Genomic DNA, 22,751 nt, shown 5'->3' with positions numbered 1-22,751 from the left:
AAAGCGGATTAAATAGCTTGCATTTTATGAAAACTTGATAGGTGTATACGTGTGTGTTTTAAGAGGAGGTGTTGTCAGATTAAACTGCAAAATAATGTCTGTTCAAGCCAGAATCTCTTACCTGTAGTGAGCTGTTTAATGGTAATTTGATGTATGATTTTTTTTTTCTTTAAAGAGAGTAAGAGAGACTGAAAGGTGACTTTACCTCTGTTAAACACATAGTTGCAGCTGAAGAAATGAGGCTCTTGGTCATTCTTTTTTGCGAATAGACTAGTTCATATACTGGACAGTGAAACCCACTGGAGTTCATGGCAGGAACAAAAAACTTTACAGATTGTGCATGTGCCCCTTCTATTCCCTCCCCAAAGTCCTCTGCTGTGGCTAGTAAAAGCTTTGCCAGTGTAGTGTGCACAGTGAGTCTTCCTTCTATCTATTAGCACCTCAGTTGTATCTGTCCCTTGTGAAGTAGGGGTAAATCAGGAGGGCATGTGCCCCACTGCACTTTGAGTTGAGGGGCTAGTCATCCATGTGGAATACTTCTCTCCATTGCTGAATAAAAAAGCAAAATATAATTGCCATGTCCTGGCTTTTAGTTTACAGACGCTTGTCATTGTTTGTCACCATGTCCCTGTTTACTTCAGCTCTGCTCACCTCCTTGCCCACCTCCTGAGTGGAAATGTACTTATTAGCTTTCTATGAGTTCTTTGCTTGCAGTATTACAAACATACTAGTGTGGTTCTTGAGTTTAGCGGCTTTTTTTTTTTTTTTTTTTTCCCAGTGGTAATAAGACTGGGAAGCACCTTTGTACACAAAATGAGGATTGCACTTAATTAGGATATGAGTTTGGGTGCTTGCTTTTTCTCACAAACTGGGGAAAAAATGGTATGAAGTGAAATACACTAAATTGTGGTGTAAAGTATATATAATTTTAGAAATACAAAAGAAACAATTTAAAAGAAATATAAACAGTTGCTTTCCCAGGAAGACAATATTTATGCAAGTCTTCCCCTGTTAAGTTGTGTGTTTGTATTTGATGAAGTGTTTATCCAGCAGTGAGCACTTCAATAAATATCTTCAGATGTTTGAGTTCAGTTTACTTTTCCTTTACTTGATAACATTTTTGCTTCTCCATCTCACTTAATCATACCCTTATTCCTAAATTTCTATTTCCTAATTAATACTATAAAAGATACTTGCAGTAGATGCCAAAGATTGTCAAACATGTCAGTGACTTTATTTGCTGCTGTTAACAACTCCAGCTATAAAGGTCAGCGTAGGATTTTATGTATTTCTTCCCTTTTTAGGTGGGTGCTGGGGGGGGTGTTGGTTCTATTGATTTGACATATAGACTATGTTCATAGGGTAAATGATGCCTGGCACTGTACTTAATTTTTTGAGGCACCTAGCTGAATCTATGTTATGAGATGAATGACAAAATTTGTTTTGATCCATATGCAATCATCCTTTTATATCAGCATCAAATCTGTTGACATCTAATTGTGATACTTCCTGTTTGTATTTCTGTAGAAGATAAAAGGGTATGTTTTTCCTTTTTAGTATGTGAAAAGCGTGGACTATACATGCCCTTGCTAGATTCCTCAGAGCAGGCTCCTGTCTGATACTTTTTTCAGGTTTCTTGATTAATGCAATTTTTCTCTAAAAGCTTGGTTTTGGGCTGCCACTGGAAAGGGGCAGGGTTACTATGCCAGTGATGGGGTGCTGGAGGGGTTCTTGTTGCTACTCCCTCCCCTGTTTTGCTTAACAGGAACAGCTTGGGATGGGAGGTCCAGCTTTTCGACAAGGTTTAACACCTGTGTTTGAATTCTCCGATTAGCTCGAGTGCCAGGTTGGTGTGTGGAAAAACACAGAAAGACAAACATCAGTGCTAAAACTGGAAGGTGCCCACACTGCAAAATGGAGCCTTTTGTGAAGGCAAGTGAGGGATTTCATTGCCTCTGAAGCCAAGCCAGCAATGGCCTCATGATGTGGAGAGGGGAAGTGCTGCGGCAGCTGTTCTTGTCGCCGTTCAAAGAAGACTTGTTCCCAAAGCTGTTGATTCGGGTTTACTTTTAGTTAAATACACATCACAGAGCAGACTGGCTTAGTCTTGGAGAAGACACTGTAAACCACATCGTGTGCGAATTGTAGTACAGGACACACAAATTACAGTGTCCAAACTGGTTGCGGGAGGAGCTGCTGTTCCCTTGTCTCTGTGGCCAGTGGTTAGGTGCTGGTGCAGGCAAGTGGATTTCAGAAGAGCACAACAGAGGAGTAAAGAAGAGCTTTTGCTGAGGCAGAGGAGGACTGAAAATAACCGCAGTATGCATCATGCACTTCCCTGCAGAGGTTTCCAGTGCCAAATTGACCCTCGTTTGCCCGTGTTCAGGCAACAAACAAGTTCCAAAACACTTCTAGTTGTTTATTTTTATGTTGATTTAACTCTGAAGTAGCTTAGTAAGACCTTTGAAGTAGCACTTCTTTGACAGGTGCCATTTTGTTTAGGCCAGAATCGGGTCCGTGTGCCCAGAGGGGCGTGCTGGGCCCAGCAGCCAGAGGCCTCTCAGAGCAGGGAGATGTGCCTCCAGCTTGTACAGCGGCCAGGAGGGTGAAAGCACATAGCCTATTTTTGCTCACTTTCAAATTAGGACTGCAGATTGCCCACCAATAATCATAACCATCTGTTAGGTTTGTGTGTGTCTTTATAAAAAACAAAACAAAACAAAAAAAAACCTTCTGTACCAGCCACGTAGACATGTAATGTAGCAGCCACATCCACATCAGAGGAGGGTGGTGGTAATTAGGAGCTCAGTGTTTGTGGCTGGTTTTCTTTGTCTCTCCAGCTGAAGCAACAAATATGGAATGCTCATCTATCTGTACTTAAAATCAATGTATAAATAAATGAATATACCTTTTAAAAATCTATTTGTGCTTATTTGCTTTAGCAGCATATTCAGATGTAGTTTGTTAAATCATCTAATTATTGCATGTTTATCTCCCTTGAAGTCATGAAGGTTCCCTGAGGGAACTAGTTGTTGTTTGTGCAGTATTAATCAATACCCACTGTCGTGTTTTTTTTTTTCCCTCCAAATTCTGTTCGCAGACTGCGACACCGTAGTATATAGGTCAATTGCTGTCTGTGACTTGTTGTCTAGGTTTTTGCATATTTATTTTTTTTTCTGAGTAAAGTAAAACGCATTTCAGAAGCAGTGCAGTTGCTCTGTCAACAGTGCCATGTCAACAGGAAGTAGACGTTGCGCGTTTTTTAGTGGGAAAACCACAAGGCACGTTGATACCTTGGTTAATTGAACAAAGTAAGACAGATGTAATTTATGGAATCTGAAAGCACTGCTGTTTGGATGTTCCCAGCAGTGGACACAAGTTTTAGGTAGAGGCGGACAAACAAAAGAAAATTGGTGAAAGACAGTAGCTCCAAAATGTTTTACTAGAAAGACAAAAATTATCATGATTATTTTCTTAAGCAGAAGAACTTGGAAGCTGCAGAATGTGCAGAAAACTGGACCTTAAAAGAATGTGTATAAAGTACCTCTACACGATGCTGGACAGCTTTGGTCTTTGGCCTACCATTATCTGTAGTCCAAACAAGTGTGGGCCATTGACAGAAGAAGAACAATGACAATTTAAGCCACCTGGTAATCTGCACTTCTGTCCAATTTTCAATAATGCTGTCAAGTAATGAGTACATTTTGAAAAGAGGCCAAAACATTTCCTTGCTTCCACATAAATCTTACTTACTATAAAATGTGTACATATAAATGCTAGTATTGTACATATCCATTTAGGCCAAATCCTTAGTTATTTCACTGGCTCATAGAACCACATTTATTATAGTCTTATCTGCAAACTATCTGTAATTGCACAGTTTTTTCTATACGTACCTAATACTCTAGGACGGTTCCAAGTAATCAGTTTGCAGGATCTGCTGTTTGGTCACTGAAGAAACTTCTGTTTATTTAATTGCTATACTTTACTGTAAATAAATTTAGAAGTCATGTTGATGAATCTGTGTTTTTTCATACCTTCTGTTAAGGTGCCTCCTACACTACTGCAGAGAATGGGGATAATTGTCTACACCAGGTCCTTTAATGGAGGTGCACCAAACAGCTCAGTTGCTAAGATTGCATGAAAGATGTCTATATATAGCTACTTACCTCTATAATTAGCACGTTATGCTTACATCAGACAGTGTTTTCAAAATGTAGTTCAAAGTGAGTTCATGTCTCCAAGCATTAATTACAGCTTCCGTTTCACATCTGTTATTGGAGAGCAGTAGACAAAGATTTGTGTAAACACAGCAGGCTTTTAATTGGAAATTTAGTGGAATCTATATCTGGTGATCACTATTTCTAAAAGATGGTCAGTTAAATAGATCAAGATTTGTCTTCCAAAGACCAATTACTGTTATTTTGTTATTTTTCTTTTTAAATCCATATTAAAGGAAGAATATAGCTGTAACAACATGAGTAAACAAATGCCATTGATTGGTTAACCAACTTTTATTCTTTTTTAATTGCTCTTTACTGCTGAACTTGTGACACTGCTAATAATAACAATAAAAACTTTACCTGAAGTCCCTACTGAAAACATTGGGGATTTCTAAGGTGTGTATACTCAGATCTTAACAATTCTTTTGGTCTGAGAAATTGTGGTCAACAATAAAAAAGGAGTTGCTCAGAAAGATCTTTCTGGTTGAGTAAGCTATCATGTTTTCAATGACTACACAAACAATTTGATTTTAGGTAAATTTCTGTTACAGTTTGTAGTAGGTTAGGTTCTCTTGATAACCTGCTATGTGTGTATGGTGCAATAGGGATATTACTGGCCATCATCAACGGACTCTGTCAGTGAGGAAGGTGAGGAGGAGGAAGACAAAGTTCTGTTAAAATAACAAAAATCTTGCTTTTTGCCTGCTCTGTACCACTATTTTTCTTTTCATTTGGCTAGCTGCTAAAAGAATAAATGATGCATGAAGGGTCAACAGGGTAAATTCCTGTTGATTTCCATGAGTTTTGAATGAGAACTGAGTCTTTTGTATTGAAAACTACAAAGTAGAAATCTTACCATCTTGTACAGACTTGAGCATTGGTGATGATATTGCTAATGTTTTCTTAGATTTGAAGGATTGCTTTTTGCATTGGCTTTTCCACATCTTTATCAAATGTCACTGGTAACGATGTGAGCTGAGAAGAACAGAAAGTAGACCAATTTAAAGTTATTTTTTTTAACAATTGGATTGTAAATGGTGCTGGATACTTCTGCATGCACCTTTGTAGTGTTTGCAGGTAAGGTTGGTCTCCTTTCTTCAAGGTCTATTTGCTCTCAAACATCTACAAAGGAGGGCAGTGATTTAAACTCTGAAACTTAAGCCACTTGTCTGTCACCAGGACTTGTTTTCTTAATGTGAATTGGGCTTTGACTGTAAAGTGAGCTGCACAAAATTTACTGTTTATGCTACACAGACCAAATGCCTTATTCCAGCAGTTTAAAACTAGAAAGGCTATAGACAAGCATTTTAAGTTAAAAATGTTATATCTGCTGTCTACCTGCTTAAGTGGATAGTTCATAGTGAGACTTTCATTTGAAAATATTTAATCCATTTCTCAAAAGCAGTTTAAATTATTGCCTTTCCATGTCTGTCAACATTTATTTTCAAAACACCAGTGGGATCTAGACGTTCCCTTCAGCAGATTTTTGGCTACTAATACAGTTTGCCATCTTAGTGCTGATTTGTAGACCCATGGCTACTTGTTCAGTGCCATCCAATAAATAATCTGGAATTGACTTCATTTCGGTTATTCAGGCTTTTGGTTTCTATTTTCATGCCCTGTTAAAGCATAATTTCTGTTCTTCCTACTTGCCTCCTGAAAGAGCATTTTTTGTAGGAGAGGTTTAAAATGCCTAAAGCACGGAAGTTTCAAAAATCTGGATATCAGTACAGAATATACTTGCAGGCAGAAAAAAATCAGATCTCCAAAACTTTATATTAAAAATATTTCTCCCAAGTTCTGGAGACACTGATTTTGGCGATATCATTGACTAGAAGTTTTGTTTTCATTTGCATGTGTTTTCTCTGAAAAGCCTCTTTATCTTAGCAAGATTATCGATAGGAAGGAAGAACTTACTTTTCCCTTGCTTGAGGGCTAATTAGACCTTCAGACAGCTTTGAAAAAGTCATTTGAACATTGTGCAATAACAAAGCAGGAAGAAGAACCAATGTGTGGCCACAGGCCATTTGAAATGAAGAGCCATGGGGTCTCTACTCTTTGTGGAGCCTTTTCTGATTTGAGCTAGTGTTCTCCTCATTAGAGCCTGGCTGTGAAATTGAGCAAACCTACAGTCGCATTATGTATTGCTGCACATGAAAATATCAAAAAATCAATATCTCATTCTGATTGATCACGTTTTTGTTTTGTGTGTGTGTGTGTTTTTTTTGTTTTTTTTTTTTTTTGTTTTGTTTTTTAATTCAGGAGGTCACCTTCTCTCTTCACTTGGCCATGGAAGAGATTCTTCCATAAGAAGTAGATGTTTTATATAAACAGTCTAGGCAGTAGATTGCTGAAGATCATTATCCTGACATCCAGTAGACAGACCTGCTAAATGGTAGAGATTCTCTTGGTTCTCTTGTACTAGTCAGCAAAGAACAAGGAGGCTTGGTCCTTCTTATACTGAGGAGAAAAATTACTAGAAACTGGTGAATTTCTTAAATCAGGAAAGGTGTCCATCTGATATTATAGTCTTTTACATCAGAATGTTTTTACTTTTTACCTTTGGCTGTAACAACCCTTTTGTATCAGTTTTTCATTATATTAGTTTCACATTCCCCACCTGGGTTTTGCCGTTTCTGGTTTTAAGGTATGGATTTTTTCTTCTTTGGCCCTTTTAATATTCTTGGGCACTTCTTCGATGCCAGTTCATCTTGTATCCTCCAGGAAAAAAAAAAAAACAAAAAAAAAAACCAAAAACATTGGAGATCCTGTATGTGTTGTGTGGATTCTGGATAACATTTGTGAAGTTACTCGAGTATCTTGATCCACATAGAATTGTATGTTCCATAGGAGAAAGTTAATGGGAAAGCAAAGGGAGTGGATCTCAACTTGTGGAGATCTCTTGTTTTTATGCAGGTTCTTCATTATCTCTGAGCCTTCTCTTGAGTTAAGCTGAAAGATACAGCTGCCACTGCACTCTGTTCTGCTATTTCTGTTGGTAGATAACGTGAACAAAACCCAGTTTTTACCCCTGAAGAAACACAAAGATTTTCTAGCTTCGTTTAGCTCTCTTGAACAAGGACACTATGGATGTGCAAGGTTGGAACTGTAGGGAGTGGAAGGATTAGCATAGTTGAGAAGTTAAAGGTAGCTGGGCTGCAAAGTTTGTCTTCCTTCATGAAAAGGTAACATAGCCTTTGTCCTCAGAGAGGCCTGGAACAGTGTGGTGTAGGTTAAAGCTCAGTACCAATGGAAGCGTAAGGTCACTTTAACAGAGTTGAAGAGTGAATGCAACAGACAAAGATGCAATTAAATGGGGATATTGTTGCCCAAAAGTTGCCTCTGATCATCTGAAATCATGTATAAATATTTCAAAGTTATTCCAGAATCTTGCCACGAGCTGTGCCAGTGAAAACGAGCATAAAGCCCAGCTTTGAAAATGCCTTGTTCTGTTACTCCACAAACCTGATCTGTTCTCGGCACAGAAAGGGAAAAGGCCACCAGGGAGGGGAGGTAGCTGGTAGAAGAGGCTGATGCAGCTTACCTTGTGGAGCAAAGCACATGGGAAAATGCAGTTAAGCAGTGTGAATGTGTCTGGGAAGAGACTTAGAGAAAACAATGAGAGGGACAACATTAAAAGGTGGGTCTTGAATGTAGGCAGCTGCCTGCTGGCATTTGAACTTAGTGACATGCTGCCTCATTCTGATTCCCTTCAGAAGGTCGTCTCCTGTGGATGCTAACTTGCATGTTTATAGGATGTTTTGTGAACACACAGGCCATCTCATTTTGCAATCAGTTCTACAACTGACTTTGAGAAGAAGGAAGGAGAATATATTTGTGCATATGATATGCACACATAATGATGTGCGCATTGAGAAGGAACACAGTGATAAAGAAAAGCAAAGCTGATGTAAATTTGGGCTGATGGAAACCCACCATGAGTCACCAAACATGCAGAAGCCCAAGCATGTAAGGATAATTACAGAGTATGACATTTTCATCACAAACATGGCTTGATTGGTTGAAAACATCTAAACTTGTAGTCTAGTAATTCAGTTTGATTATGGCTTTTAAGAAAGGAGCTTGGCTTCAGACATTTTAACTTATAATTTAGGAAGAAAACTGGATTCCATCCCACTGAAATTAGCTCAAGACCAGCTGAAAGACACAGCATACTTACCACAGAGAGGATAAATCAAGAACCTACCATGAACAACAGCATTAATTTTCATCCCGCTTATGGCATACATATGCTTCTTCTGCTCCCTTCCTTAAAAAGCACCCCAAAATATGGTCCAGCCATCTTTCTCCTTTTTATGCTAATATGTGTATGGTGGTTGACCTAGTTAGCTTTGCTTCAGCATAAATGCAGTCACCATTAAAATTAATCCTCTTACCTGGGAGAACTGGGGAAAAATTGAGGCTGTGCCTAGAGCATTAAACAAACTTTTAATCCCAGGTTTTACATCGTCAAACTTTGAAATTTAGTGTTGAGAAGATAGAGAAATTTGACAAGCTATTTTGTGCTCTTTTAAGACTGTCTGTATTTGCATGTGCTATGAAAGCACAGGTGTTTTAATTCAATAGTGTTACTCTAGCCTACATGATAAAAGGTATGAGAGAGATGAGGCTTGTGTGGAACATGGATGATCTTTTAACATTTGTTATCTGAAGGTACCAGACAGTGGCTTTCTAGTGAGCCAGTTGCACTACAGTTTTATTTCAGTTTCCCATATATTAATGGCAAGCCCAGAAAATGATACTTGTTTCATAAATTGCCAGGTTGATACACCACCACCACCAAACAAACTAAAAACAGACAGCAGCCCTTACTCATCAGACATGGAATCAGTTCCATCACTGATTGTAACAAAGTTGAGAGCTGTACAAAAACAGTCTGGAAACATAGTTTTTGATGCATCTGCAAACATGATTTTGTTTCTGCAGTAAAGATAGGTGTTTTTTTGGCCCAAAGCAGAATATCTTGAAAGTGCTCTGAAAAGAGGGTTGGATGCCTAGAGTGCTATCTTAGTGTTAATGTATGTATCTGTGACCAAACATCTTAATTCTGTATTTGATCAGTTCCAATGTTCCTAGTGTCATGCTAAGCAATGTTGCGAAGAATATATTGATATTGGCGTCACTGAAGAAGCACAGTGATTGAAATTAAGTAATGTAGTCTTTTTGTGCCTGTTTTAATAGTGCAGGCAGTTTTAGCTTCTCTTCTGATCGTTGATCAAAGACTTCATTCGGGAGCAGCGTGTAACGCCCTTTAACAGAGTCCTCCTGCCTTCTCTGTCACCTTCCGTGTAGCATGATATACAAAGCCCAAGATAAGTCCTTTTCTATTCTTTTCATTTTCTTTTAAAGGAAGAAGGAAAAATTGGATGTCTCAAATACTAGAAGTCAGGGAATTACAGAGGAGTACATTGATGTAGTGGGTGAAGAGAGGTCACGAGAAAAATAGTGTGGGATAAAATTGATGACCTTACATGGGAAAACCAGGCTTGGATAAAACAGAGATCATTAAAGAATCCTTGGGAATAAAAAAGCTATTGTGGAGGAGATGCCTGAGTCTTGGCATGAGAGGGGAAGAAATGGAAGGTGGATGATTGCTGGACATGAAGCAAGGCTTGAAAGGATGTATGCAGAAAAGATTTTGTGAAAACGGGAAAAGATGGAGAGCAAAGGTAGTCCTGATCTACACAGTGTGATTGGTTTATAGGATTAATTAAGTGAATGTGTGCTTGGGCTGCTTCCTTATTTGTTGCTTGTTCTGTGTAAGAAAAGTTGGAAAAAGAAAATTGAAGGGGAAATTTAAAATTCTACTTTTTCCTCTTTTATTTAGAAAGCCTTTTCTACATGGGGTAGAAAGACATTTAAAATTATATTTAGCTAAACTATTGCAAACTTTTTTCTCATCATTTTAAGCTAACTTGAAAGAGATTATTGCAATCAAGATAACTTCTGTAGTGATAGACAGGACTACTCTGACAATCTATAGTTTCTCTGGAGTATTTCTGTGGGTGTCAGAAATCTTTGTGAGCTCTTGAGCCTTGTTAAAGAACTAAGTTGTTCTTGAGTGTTTGAAGAAGTCTGGGGTGATTTCTAGACATAAGGTTTAAAACTGATTGCTGTCACAAGGCAACAAGAAAAACAAACAAAGAAAGCATTTAGAGAACTGATGAAAAATCTCTTCCTTTCTCAAGTACATCTTTCATTTTGACTCTTGTGATGCCATCATGTAACTGAACGTCTAGCTGAGAAGACAGGGCTTGAACTTCTAATTTTGGAAGTCAAAGGATCAGCAAACAATCTTATTTCCTTTTTTTTGTGTTAAAAGGGGGAGCAGGAGTGTCTGTAGTTTGTGACCAGGATGCATTACCAATGTAAAATTTCAGTAAAAAAAATTAAGCAGAAAGCACCACATTGGGATTCAGACTGAATTACTCAACTTTTCATTTATTTTTAGATTCAAATTTGTTTATTAGTGGTGATCTGATAATGAGTTGTTGCTGGTTTAGTCCATAACAAAAGAAACCAGGCTTGCAGCAGAAGCTCTACACAGTATTTCTTTGAAATACCCCTCAGACTTTTTCAGCAGGAAATTTTCAGAAATTTTCAGTCCACTTGCTGGTACTCTGGCAGACACATTAGTATTTTTCCCATTCATAACTGCTTTGGAGTGCCTTCATTACAACAAGCAATTATTGACTGCGAGAATCAGATTAGAAACTGCAAAGAACAAAGAGAAGAATTAATTCACTCTCTTTTAAGCAAAGTGGAAGTGACATTCTTACATGAAAACACCTTTTCTAAAATTTCATCTAAGGAGCTGCCTCACAAGGTTAGCATAATAAAGTAATTCAGAGTTCCTGCTTTTGACTGGTATCTGCTTTAATTTGCAGTATGAATGATGCCTGGTGCAGGAAAATGCTCAGGAGATAGCGTAACAGCCCTGTGCTTTTTTGTGTATCTTTGCACCCGCCTCGCTCGCTGCTATCCTGCTTGCACTTGCAAAACTGGAAAGTCTGCCCTCAGAAAGCAGTTGAATGGGGAGGCTGATAGGATTCCTGAGGGGATGGAGGCAGAGCCCTGCATGGGACAGGGTGAATTGTTGGCACCTGCTCCCTGTCTGTGAGTCCAACCGTGCTCCAAGTCCATGACTCGGGGGCTTCTGGGGGTGCCAGGGTGGAGGCTGGCAGAAGTGCGATTGGGTTTCAGTGAAATTGTGCTGCTAGGAACAACATGGGATGGTGAGGGGGCAGGAAAAGTAGTGATCCTGGCATTGTTACAGCAAATGACTCTTGGAACAGAATCTGCTCACGGATCTGGAACTGCCTGTGTCATTTTGAAAAAGTTTTGCTGAAGCCATGGGAAAGATCATCTCGGGTTGAAAGAGCTGGTGCAGAAGTGGGCTGCTCTCCTGATACTTCGGGTTTGGAATAGGAGAAGCAAGAAGAGTTGCACTGCAGTCACTGGCGGTGCTTTTTGCCAGTGCTTTATCACTGGAAGGTGGAGGAGTATTGTGGTGGTCTGTTATGTGTTTGACCACACAGAAGCTGTAGAGGTGGATATTTACAGTTATAAAGTTGGGTGGTATCAGTGTTCGTATGTTTGCTTGTTTGCCGTAGTATCTGGTTTGATGATGTGCCTCAAGTTGCTATTCCTACTTCTGACTTCAGTCAGAGTTTTTAGTAGGGTAAAGAGGTGGATCCATAGCAGTCTGTAGTGCAGGCATTGACCAATAAACCACTCATGTAATTAAATATTATGGATATATCTCTGCCCATGCAGTCCGTACTGAAATACGTATCAAGCTGAGGAAGTTTGTTCCTAGATACTTGCCCACTAGTTATTCAAGAACCCAAGAGGGGATGATCCCAGGAAATTAAACTGTTGTCTCGGTGCTCTAATTGCCCTGCGATACGATCTTGTGTTGAAATGGGATCTTTCCTCTAGCTGAAACCTAATGAGCTATTGTACAGTGTGGCAGGTTTATGAAACATACGGACTGTTAGCTCACAGCTCTGTAAAATACACCTCATTTACAGTGAGGAAGAACATTCCCCTTGCATCTAATAAAATTGTCATCATTTCAAGGACATTGCTGTAGTCTCCTTAGCAAAAGCTGCTGCTGGTGTTGGGCCTAACAGAGGATGAAGCAGATGGATAATGGGAAATAAAGCAGCAGGATAACAGTGAGAAAGGAGGGCAGATACACAGTGATAATTACGTATTAATTAAGGAGAAGAGAAAGGAGGCAGGTAGATGTGAAACGCAAATGCTGTGGAGACATGGAAGAGATTGAAAGAGAGGAAAGCATGAGGGAGCTGGTGGTCAGTGGGTCTTCACAAGTGCCCCTGCAGTGGCTTGCTGGAGGCAGTGCTGCAGGTGGAGGACATGGGGCCCCTTCCTGGAGCCCTCTGGGGATAAGGTGCTGCATACACAAAGAGAGCCCCAGCCCTGCTGCGAGCTTCATAGCCAATTCCTGTTGGTGATGACAGGGTTATCTGCTGACAGAGCATCTGTATGTACACAGGGACCATGCTACAGAGCTGCAGCCCAGATCTTTGCAAGGCCACAGCAGAGCTGTTGAAGCCAGGTGCTCTAGCTTCTGGCGTGTAACCTCAGAAAGAGCGCTTAACAAAGTAAAATTAGTATCACAGCGTTAACACCACATATATTGTATGCTATATCAATTAGTTTTACGTGCCCCAGAAATGTACCGGAAATTCTGGAGATAGCGTGCTTAATGTTATCTCCTGCTTCACTTAATTTGATTTTATTTGAAAAATACATTCAGGTGGCTAGACGATGACTGTGAAGCAGATGGAAAAGACAGAAAATGAGTAACAGTGCAAATAGGCTGTTGTACATGATCACGTTACCACAGCTTAATGAGTTAAGGCAATGGGAAGGGGTATAAGCTACTACCTGGGTGGTTTTAACTGATGTGCTCTCTAATTGCAACAGGAGAGAAATGAATGTTGTATCAGTTGCCATTGTGCATCAAAGCAGTAGTAAATTAAGTTGCATAAATTTAGTGTTTTGGCAGCTTCTGCCAGTTCATGTACTTTTCTTAGGGCCTGTTACCCTCTAATGATGCTAGTGTCTGATACTCCCATCTTAAAAATGGGGAACGGAGAAGGTTTTTGATACTGTGCATGGAAAAACAGCCTTTGCAGCAGTGCTCAGGACCTAGGGATACAGTCATGTTTGGAAAGTTCATAAAGTCCCTAAGAACGTGTGAAAAGCACGTGTTCACTGGTGCTCATTGATGCTCCCGTGCAGCGGTAAATGGCATTAATGCAGGGACGAATCCTAAGCCTGGAAGCTCTGTGCTGTAGGCAGGGCAAGCATGAAAACATGGGGGAGGTGGAAACAGTTTTCACCCTTCTGTTGCTCTTGTCCGAAGAACAAAAGTGGGGAAAACTACTAGCCAACTTTATCCAAAATCAATGAGGATTGGTAGGCTTTTGCAAATGTGTTTACTGTCTTTCATTTGTGAGGTCTGTTACTTTGCTCTACCCCATCTCTAATAACAACTGTGGGGATTTTGTGCTTGCAGACGTACATCGGTTCCATAGTTGCTTCTGTGAACCCTTACAAGACCATCCCAGGGCTGTATGACTGCACTGCCATGGAGCGATACAGCAAGCACCACATGGGAGAGATCGCACCTCACATCTTTGCTGTGGCCAACGAGTGCTACCGCTGCCTTTGGAAGCGTCACGACAACCAGTGTATCCTCATCAGGTAAATGGCTGCTGCTTTGATTATCCCTGACAGTGTACCTCAGGGTGGTTTAGAGACAGGTATTCAGAATGAATGAAGAGGAAAATTCCAAAAGAAAGCAGGCTTTTAAACCATCAGTTTGGGCAGAGATCTTTGAAATTGCAACTCATTATTCTGCAGACCTCTTAAAAGCATCCCTTGCAGTTCAATAGTTTGTCAACACTATACCCCAAACCTGCATCTAGAGGGAAAAAATAAATCTATACCAGTCTTGAGAAATGCCGTAAATAACAACAGCAAAAGAAAAAATTCTTCCCGTTTCAGCTGCTTGATTCTGCCTGATCACTTTTACTTTCTTAATCTCATTGTGCCTTAATTTAATGGCATTTTAATAGCCTCCCATTTGATCCACTGCATCACTGGTGCTCAGGATCTCACTGCTGCTGAATGTACACTGAAAGCAGTTGGCATTTCAATAGCTTTTAGCAGTTTTCAGCTCCTCCTTCCTTCTGGTTCCAAAAGAGCAATGAACAGAGCCAGATCTTCGCCTGGTGTGGCTCCCTTTCCCCAGCCTGCCAGCTCAGCTGCGTTGGCTCACACAAGCACGGGAAACCAAATCCTTGCTCACCAGATCAGCAGGACCAGCTTGTTGGCAATCGCAGTGTGGCACTTTCAGGCTCCGTACAGGGACTGATGCATGATGGAGTGAGAATTTGTTTCCCCTCCCTCTCCTCTCTCCCCTTTGCAGTATTCTTGTGCCTGTTTGCTCTCGCCATCCTGCAGTCAATAGCACAAGCAAATGTCTTCAAAGTGAGAACTCACGCGCAAAGTGACGTGATACTGGCTGTCTCCTGACCTCTGTGGGAGCCCATGGGACAGCAGTGGGACCAAAGCACTGGTCAGCCATCAGGGCAGAGAGGGGATGAGGCAAAGTGAGAGTAACACCTTTTGCAGTAGGCAATTTCTACAGGCTTTTAAAATTGCAGAACAATTTGCAAGGTTTCCTGGGTAAGAAGAGGATTTGGCACATGTAGTTCAGCACACAAGCTGTTGTTAGAAATGTGGATCAGGTGCAACACAGCTAGGTCTGTTTTCAAGTTTCTGAAAGCTCTCAGCCTCTGCCTGCTCTTTCCTCTGGGCAGGTCCTGTCTGGTAATGACTTAGACAGAGGTGGGCTGTGAGTGATTTTTTCAACTTTTTTTGTTTGGTTGGTTTTGTTTTTAATGTAATATATAGTGCTGTACATTAAAAGATGAGTCCAGATGATACTTCAAGTTAAATGCATGAAGATCTTTGTGAAATTAGATAGACTGGAGTCATTATTTTGTGGTGTAATGTCAGCTAATTACTTGTGAACAACCCACAAACTTGAACTTTGGGGTCTGAAATCATTTCTGGTGCCTAGCAGGTAGCCATTAGTATCTTTGTTATTTTTATTCTGTACTGGCCCACGTATTTTACCTTTCCTTCCAGTTCCTCACAAGCTGCCAAGAGAAAAGCATGTTGTGTCCTAAAAAGGAAGCAAACAGAGGTCTCTAATGTTCCAGAGGAGTCTCCAGCAGTCCCTGCTCTGTAAACCTTGGTACAGATAAACCATAATATGGAGAAGTTTTACATTAGCAGTCCCTTTTAAAATAGCTTACTTTGGCTATGGGATTAAGCAATGATTTGTGTAAATTCCGTGTATCAGAGAAGTGCCATAATACAATCTTATAAGGGTATTTTCTATTTCTACAAAATATGAAGGAACGTGCAATTCAGAACAAAAAATAAAAAGTAAAATCTACTTTCCTAAAGCAGTATTATCTGCTGTATCTGTGAAGGACTTGGAACAGGATTTTATTTTTTTTAATCACTAATGGTTTTCAAAAGTTCCCATGATTGCATTCTTAGTTTGAGGCATCAGAATTGAAAATATAGCAGTTTGCTAGTCATCTCCCACATTCTGCTCATGCCTGTATCTTTTACTGGTTTAGATTGAGGTGTTGCAACAAGTCACTGTCAGGCTTTCTTGCTTACTGCTGGTATTTGAAAATCTGGTCCAGTGGAGCTCTTCCATGTCTGAAATCAGGCAAATGTTTTTGTCTTGCATTTCATGTAAGAGATGGAATAGAATAGTTCAGTTGGAAGGGACCTGCAAAGTTCATCAAGTTCAACTGCACTGCAGTGATAACCAAAAGTTAAAGCATGCTATTGAGGGCATGGTAAAAAGGAAAACTTTGTTCCAGTAGGAAAAACACATTAAGCTGTGACATCCAGTTAAGCTGAGTCACTTACTAGAATAACTTTCACATTCTGATGTTTAGTTTTCACTTGCTTCTAGTACAGGGATTGGAAGACTCAATAGCTCCTGTAACAAACAGGCCTTTGAAATAAAGCACTGAATACTTGTGATCCTCTGGACTTGAAGTGCCCCCTGCTGGCATCTAGATTTAATTCAGTTTTGTTTTGGAGCTGCTTTCTTATGTGGTATTGGTTTCAAAAACCTGTAAAAAAATAAAAGTAAAAAAGCTTCTGGACTGTTTTTTTATTCCAACTATTTCAAGTTGGAATATTTTTCTGTATGGGGTAAGATAAAAAGGTTAAGGAAAGAACCTGGATCAACAACTGTCATCAGTTGTGACTCAAAATGTAATAGAAATCTGAGACCATTTTTATAATGTAACAAGACAGCAAAGGTATAAAGGAGGGGATATGGAAGAGAGAATATTAAATGGAGTCATCTAAATATGCTTATTTATCATTCTGTTACACAGGCTTATTTTAATTCATTATACTGCTGCATACAGAAGACTTCGCAGCCTAAAATGTCAACGAAATGGCATCTTGAAGAAGCTGTGCACAGCCTGGGCATCAGAATATTAATGCAGATGTGAAATGGTATTTTCACTCTCCAGGCTAAAAGATGCTTATATGGTTATTAAACTAAAGTTTTTCTTGTGAAAATGTCTACATCAATGAATGTTTAGTTTCACATTGATCTCAATCTTACATCAAAGGCCAATTTCATTTAAAACAAAACAGAAAAAAGCCATTCAATTTAAATTTGATGTTACCACAAATGCATTAAAAACTATTAATGTACTCTGATTTTTCAGCTGGCATAGCTGCTATTCACAGAATGTGAAATGGCATGCCCACCAGTTGAGCTGACTGGCTGGTCAGAAATCTGGGTGCCTCAGCAGGAACACAAAGGGGGAGTCCCTCGTACTCAAGGAGCAGTCAAGCAGCTTGTCTTGATCAAGAGCAGAAACTGATTTCCCCAGGGGTTAGATGATGTGTTCACAAGCTGGGACTAAGTTCAAGCCCCCACTACCCTTTAATGTAAGAATAGGAAAATATCTTTCGGTTTTATTTTTGTTGCTCATTTGTTTAAGGTGGTCTAATCCATATACATGCAAGCAAACACTCTTCTCTCTGATACAATAGTAGTAGTTCTGCTTTAAAGCACTCAGAAGATATGTAGACCAATACAAGGAACAGCAAGAGTCACACTGGATTATATTCAAGTTGGTGGCACAAGTGGGAAATCACAGTCTGACAGCATTTTGTTCTCTTTGTTATCATCTGATGGCTTGACATTTTCATTGTTGTTCTTCAGCTTGAAGATCAACATAAAACAAACTGCTCTTTGGGTGAGACCCAGGCTTGTGATGGGAAAACTTTCTAATGAGACTGACACACCAAAATTCACTTGTGTGTTTGAAGAACAGTATTTGCTGAGGGGAGCTATTCTGTCTGTGTCTGTCTTTGGGGATTTAAAGCCAGAAGACAGAACTGAGAAGTGATTTACAGTTGTGTTGATACAGCCTCACTTGCATTATGTCCTTCAGAAAGAGAAGTGTCTCATAGTGACCCTTTTTCCATTCCAGCAGTCCAGAGTTCAGACTGCTGTGCCCTTTGTGAGATGCCCAGGGTAGAACAAGTCATGGAGGAAAGTTAAAGATCTCCTAAGTGAGAGCTTTGTGGGTTGCTGTCACACAACATATTCAGAACACTGAATACAGTGATGTGAAACAAGCTTGGCACTTAAACTCATGGGATAAAGAGTATCTTGAAAGGTTGAATGGGTACTAAGAAATTCACCCTTCTTTTAGTGGCCTTAGCAAAGTCTTTGTAGACATAGGTTTTTTAAGGAGTCTGAAAGACTGATCCAATTCAATCTACTGCCAGTGTATGTACTGAAGAGGTTGAGTAAATAAGTTTGAAGTTTAGTGTGCTTGTTCTTTATTTTCATCTGGTTAATGATGTTTTTATAAAGCATTTTGCAAAAGAATGATAAAGAGCCAACTTGATGTGGAGAAAATCATGTCTCAAGCTGAGCAACACCACATACGAGTGAGATCTTACTGCCATGTGAGAGGGGTCCCAGAACCCATCTACCTAATGTTTGGTAGTGGTTGTAGAACTATATAGAATCAAGTGCTTACTAATAAAGTGAATAGAGAACAAAATAGAGATTATTGGGTAAATCCATCTGTTGTTTGTATCTTGAGTACTATGTACAAGCCATTTTTCCCCTTGATTTATATCTAAGAGAATTTTGTGGAACTGGAGGTAGTTCACAGGCCAAAAAATTGTAATCAGAAGTATAGCATGATTGTATGTGGAATTAGCTCATGTAGAAACTCATGGAAGATAAACCCACTGAGGTTACAAGACACACAGAAACTGGGGTCTAGATCTGCAGCCCTCTGAACAGCAAAAGACTGGAAGCTGGAAGAAGACAGAAAGGAAATAGACCATGTCTTTCCTGGGCATCTCCATTTGGAGGCCATCAGAGGTATGCAGTGAGCGGGTAGATCATTATCATTGTCCTGACCCGGTTCTGAGCCTGTCATGTTCTAAGAAAAAATTTTGCAGGTACTAGCTATGATATAAATAAGCATGGGAAGTATTTCCCATCGGCTTTGACCCTCTCTATTTAAGGGTTGTTCTTGATTACTCTGGGGTGGCTCTCAGCTTCCCCAGAACTACACATGTTCCTTGCTGTTGAGCTATGTGTGCTATCTACCTGGCAAGGAGGGGTGAGAATTTAGGCAGGAAAAGGCGCGTGTAGCTGTATTAAGGTATTTGCACCAGGCAAAGATGATGCTGGCATTCGTGAAGCTCTTTCAAAACTAGTAGTAGCAATGTTTTGCTAGTCCTTTGGTGTACAGGGAGCCAGTATTAGATAAGTGGAATCTTAAATACTTGCTTTGTTGGCTTGAGCTTGAGTGAGCGCTGGTCTGCGAAGAGAAAGGGGATGAATACTGACAAAGCATTAGGGGAAGGTACTTATAATTTGGAGTCCTGGACATCAAGGGTAAAACTAAATTAAAAGTACTACAGAATTGGAGATAGTAGAAGTATGATGAATCATACATGCTGGAACATTTCAGCAAATAGCGTATCTTGTATTAAGTTTTATGAAACATCTTAAAGATTTTGTGATTGTTTGCGGGAAACACTTAAATCTCAGCTACAAAACTCTGTATCTCATTTTGTACTCTGAATGCCTATTCCCTGATGATTTTTGTAATAGTTGGGATACATTTGCAGGAAAATTACATGCTGCTTCCTCAGGCTGTACCTTTCTTACTTGCTTTTTACTGGAAAGCATCATTATCCTTTGCCGTGACCTAAAATCACCAGGCTCAGCACTCAGTAATGGCACAACAAGCGACTGTCAACTCAGTTAAGCTTGCTCCACATGTTCAGTTGTAGTCCAGTGACAAAACTCCCACTTGCTACAATGAAAAGGGTGGAAGACCAAAATATACCTCCTTTCATTGGGAGTAAACCAAAATTAGATACAGTTTGATTAGAAATTAGGAAAACTAGGAATTAGGCTATAGCATAGAATATAATGCTATGACTTCACTTGAAAAGTAAGCAAACTGGACAAACTTTAACCGCAGGCTATGTTTCTTAAAGGCTCACAGTATGCTTTTAATTATATAGTTACATAATTGAAGGGAAACAATACTGGGGAAACAAGCCAAATTTACACCTTATCTTTTTAGACCATTTGTTTTACAGAGAAATTGAGTGCATTGCTTTCTGCTGTATCAGCAGGATTGCTTATTAATAGTGTGTTTTTCAAACACCAGTTTAGCATTATCAAATAGTTTTGTTCTGTCAATTAAGATGAGAGATTTTACATCTCTGATGAGAGTTTACAATTATTTTGAACTCATAGTTCATTTGAATAGGTATATAGAAAGTTAAAGAACATGTAAATTACTAAGAATATCGGTATTAATTACAGTAGTAACCTATATGCACTGGTATCTAACATTCTCCTCATGGAAGGACTCCCTTCTTAGCTAGATTGCTGCAGGATAATCCCAAACTTGCCCAGCCTAACTCATGTTGGGGAAATCTTCGTACTCTGGACTTTCTCACTGAGCATTGCTGTGCCTTTGTGCTAACTTTGTTTTTCAGTTTTCGTGAGAACTGCTGGATGGTATGTGTTCAGAGAGCTGCTCTTTGCCTCATGGGTGTTGTGTACATCTTTACGCAATAAATGCCTTAAAATGCCATCTGGAAAGTGGTATAAAGCCTAAGAATAGCTTGAATTTTGTTTTGAATGTTGTATTCAGCAAGTTTAAAGGTGTCTTCTGTTGCTGTTTGAGAATTGTAACTAATTGCACTAGACTTCCAGACCTCTGGGAGTTGAGAGTTTGGAGGGCTGGCTGTGTAAAGGACTTCTTCCCTGGTATCTAGAACCATCAAACGACTTTCCTCCTCTTCTTCTTTCAGTGGTGAAAGTGGTGCTGGTAAGACAGAAAGCACTAAGCTGATCCTCAAGTTCTTGTCTGCAATGAGCCAACATTCACTGGAACTGTCTTGCAGAGAGAAGACCTCCTGTGTGGAGCAAGCTATTCTTGAGAGCAGGTACTTCCTTCATACGTGTGCATGTAGCCTTGGGTGTTGGACAAAGGGTCTGTTAACAGAGGTGAGACAGTCTTAGAAGATGAAAGTACTTCAAACCTGGGTTAATGGAAAAACACAATTTTGGTTTTGTTTTGTGCCAGAGGCCCTATTGCTGTTTCACACGAAACCTATTAAGGTGTGGTAAGTTTAACAGAAAATTGGTTGGTTGGAAATTGCTCGATGGTCTCCAGGCACTTCAGACAGTTTTGAAGGACTGGAGAGTATTTTGCTACTTTGAAACCCCTGTATATATGCCTTTTATTGCTCTGAAAACCATTAATGAATAAATTAACCTTGCTTTCTTCCTAATGTAGGTTTGTGCAAATTATTGCTGGTATTGCTTGATCTCACTTTTAGGAAAAGACTGAATCACTGAGAAACAGTTTAGAGATGGTCCCTCTACATGTGCAATATGATGCATGCTCACTAGTTTTTATAGGAGTTGTCTGTACTGCTGATGGAGTAGTAATTAATTAAATAACTTATACTTGACTGAGCATCTGGATGCTCTAGAGAAATGCGAGCACAGTGGGATGAAGCAAAAAGATTCATGGTTTTGAGAAGGACTATTTAGTAGTGGCTTTCATTTTTATTTGTAGCTGAATTCAGATACTCACGGAGGAAAATGGGTAATGGGAGGAAGAAACTATTGGTTTGTATAGCCTGCGGATAAGGAAGAACAATATTCAGAACAGTAAGGATAAAGTGTGCAAGTGCTAAAGGGAGAATAAGGAGAACTGATAAGACACATGAATAAATGCATCAGATAAGGTGGACTTTCTACACAAGAGTAAAAAGCAATCAGTGCTCAAATGAAATAACACATGATTCTAAGCTATTTAAAAAACAGACAGTTTGAGACGCTATTACCTTTGTTTATCATGCTTCATTTTTTTTTAATCTTTTAATCTGCTGTATCTTGGTGGTTTTTTAAGTGCCTTAGGACAAGGACTATTTTCCCTAAATCTGTATAGCAATCCGCATGCACTCAGATTTCTTGTTTCTATGATTTGAGTACTATAATGATAATTGCTTGTGCCTTTTCACAGTTACAGATCAAGCTGCTGAGTAGTTTAGGATTATCAGTCTTCTTGTTCCTTATTACTTGCATATCTTGATAGAAAATTGAGATGTCTGTTGTTAATAAATTGAGAGTAATACTGAGGATGTAGATTATGGCTGAGGAGGGTGTCAGAAGTAGGCTTTACCAAGTGCTATCCCATTCACCAGTCCCTGTGAAGCTATCAGCATTCTGGTCACGCTTTAACACTTCTGTCATTCTTCCGTATTTTCACAGTCCAATTATGGAGGCTTTTGGCAATGCGAAGACTGTTTACAACAACAACTCAAGTCGCTTTGGGAAGTTTATTCAGCTGAACATCTGTCAGAAAGGAAACATTCAGGGAGGAAGAATTATAGATTGTATCCTTGTTTGGTGATTTGTCTTGTGTTTGCGGGTAGCCTGTATATGCACCTCCTCTGTGGAGGGCTGAGAGTGAAGTTGCACGTACTCTTTTCTGTCCTTTTACCCTATTCTGAAACATACAGTTAAGTTGACCTGATTTATGTTGGGAAAAAGAAGAAATAACACCAAATCCTTCATGTGTTTGTGCAAACATGCATTTGTGCTAGAGCAGGATGTGTATACTCTCAGAGGACCAGAATTTTGTACTGCTGCTGGTGAGAGTGGTTCACATGCACGCTCCTAAGTAGTGAGCTAACAGAGCCTTAGTTCTTGGGAACAACTTCAGTTGTCATCTATTTCCCTCATTCATTATAGCTGAAGATAAATTTCTCAAGTTACTGGAAAAGTACTTGAAGGAGAAGAGCTGCTGAGTTTCTGCAGTGTGAGGGTGGGTGGGTCAAGTCCTT

The 22,751-nt window shown here is 39.6% G+C and overlaps 1 protein-coding gene across 1 annotated transcript in view; it reads left to right on the top strand.

Annotated features, from left to right (window-relative positions):
- Window positions 1–22,751, top strand: part of MYO10 (myosin X) — a 162,486-nt gene that overhangs the window by 69,633 nt on the left and 70,102 nt on the right. Inside the window, exons 4-6 of the mRNA XM_068670841.1 lie at window positions 13,795–13,982; window positions 20,706–20,840; window positions 22,177–22,301. Of these exons, the coding sequence (XP_068526942.1) occupies window positions 13,795–13,982; window positions 20,706–20,840; window positions 22,177–22,301 (448 nt within the window). The remainder of the gene's footprint in view (window positions 1–13,794; window positions 13,983–20,705; window positions 20,841–22,176; window positions 22,302–22,751) is intronic.

This window comes from Anas acuta, chromosome 2, assembly GCF_963932015.1.
Source record: "Anas acuta chromosome 2, bAnaAcu1.1, whole genome shotgun sequence".
NCBI lineage: Eukaryota > Metazoa > Chordata > Aves > Anseriformes > Anatidae > Anas > Anas acuta.
This window is presented reverse-complemented; position numbering and strand designations above follow the sequence as displayed.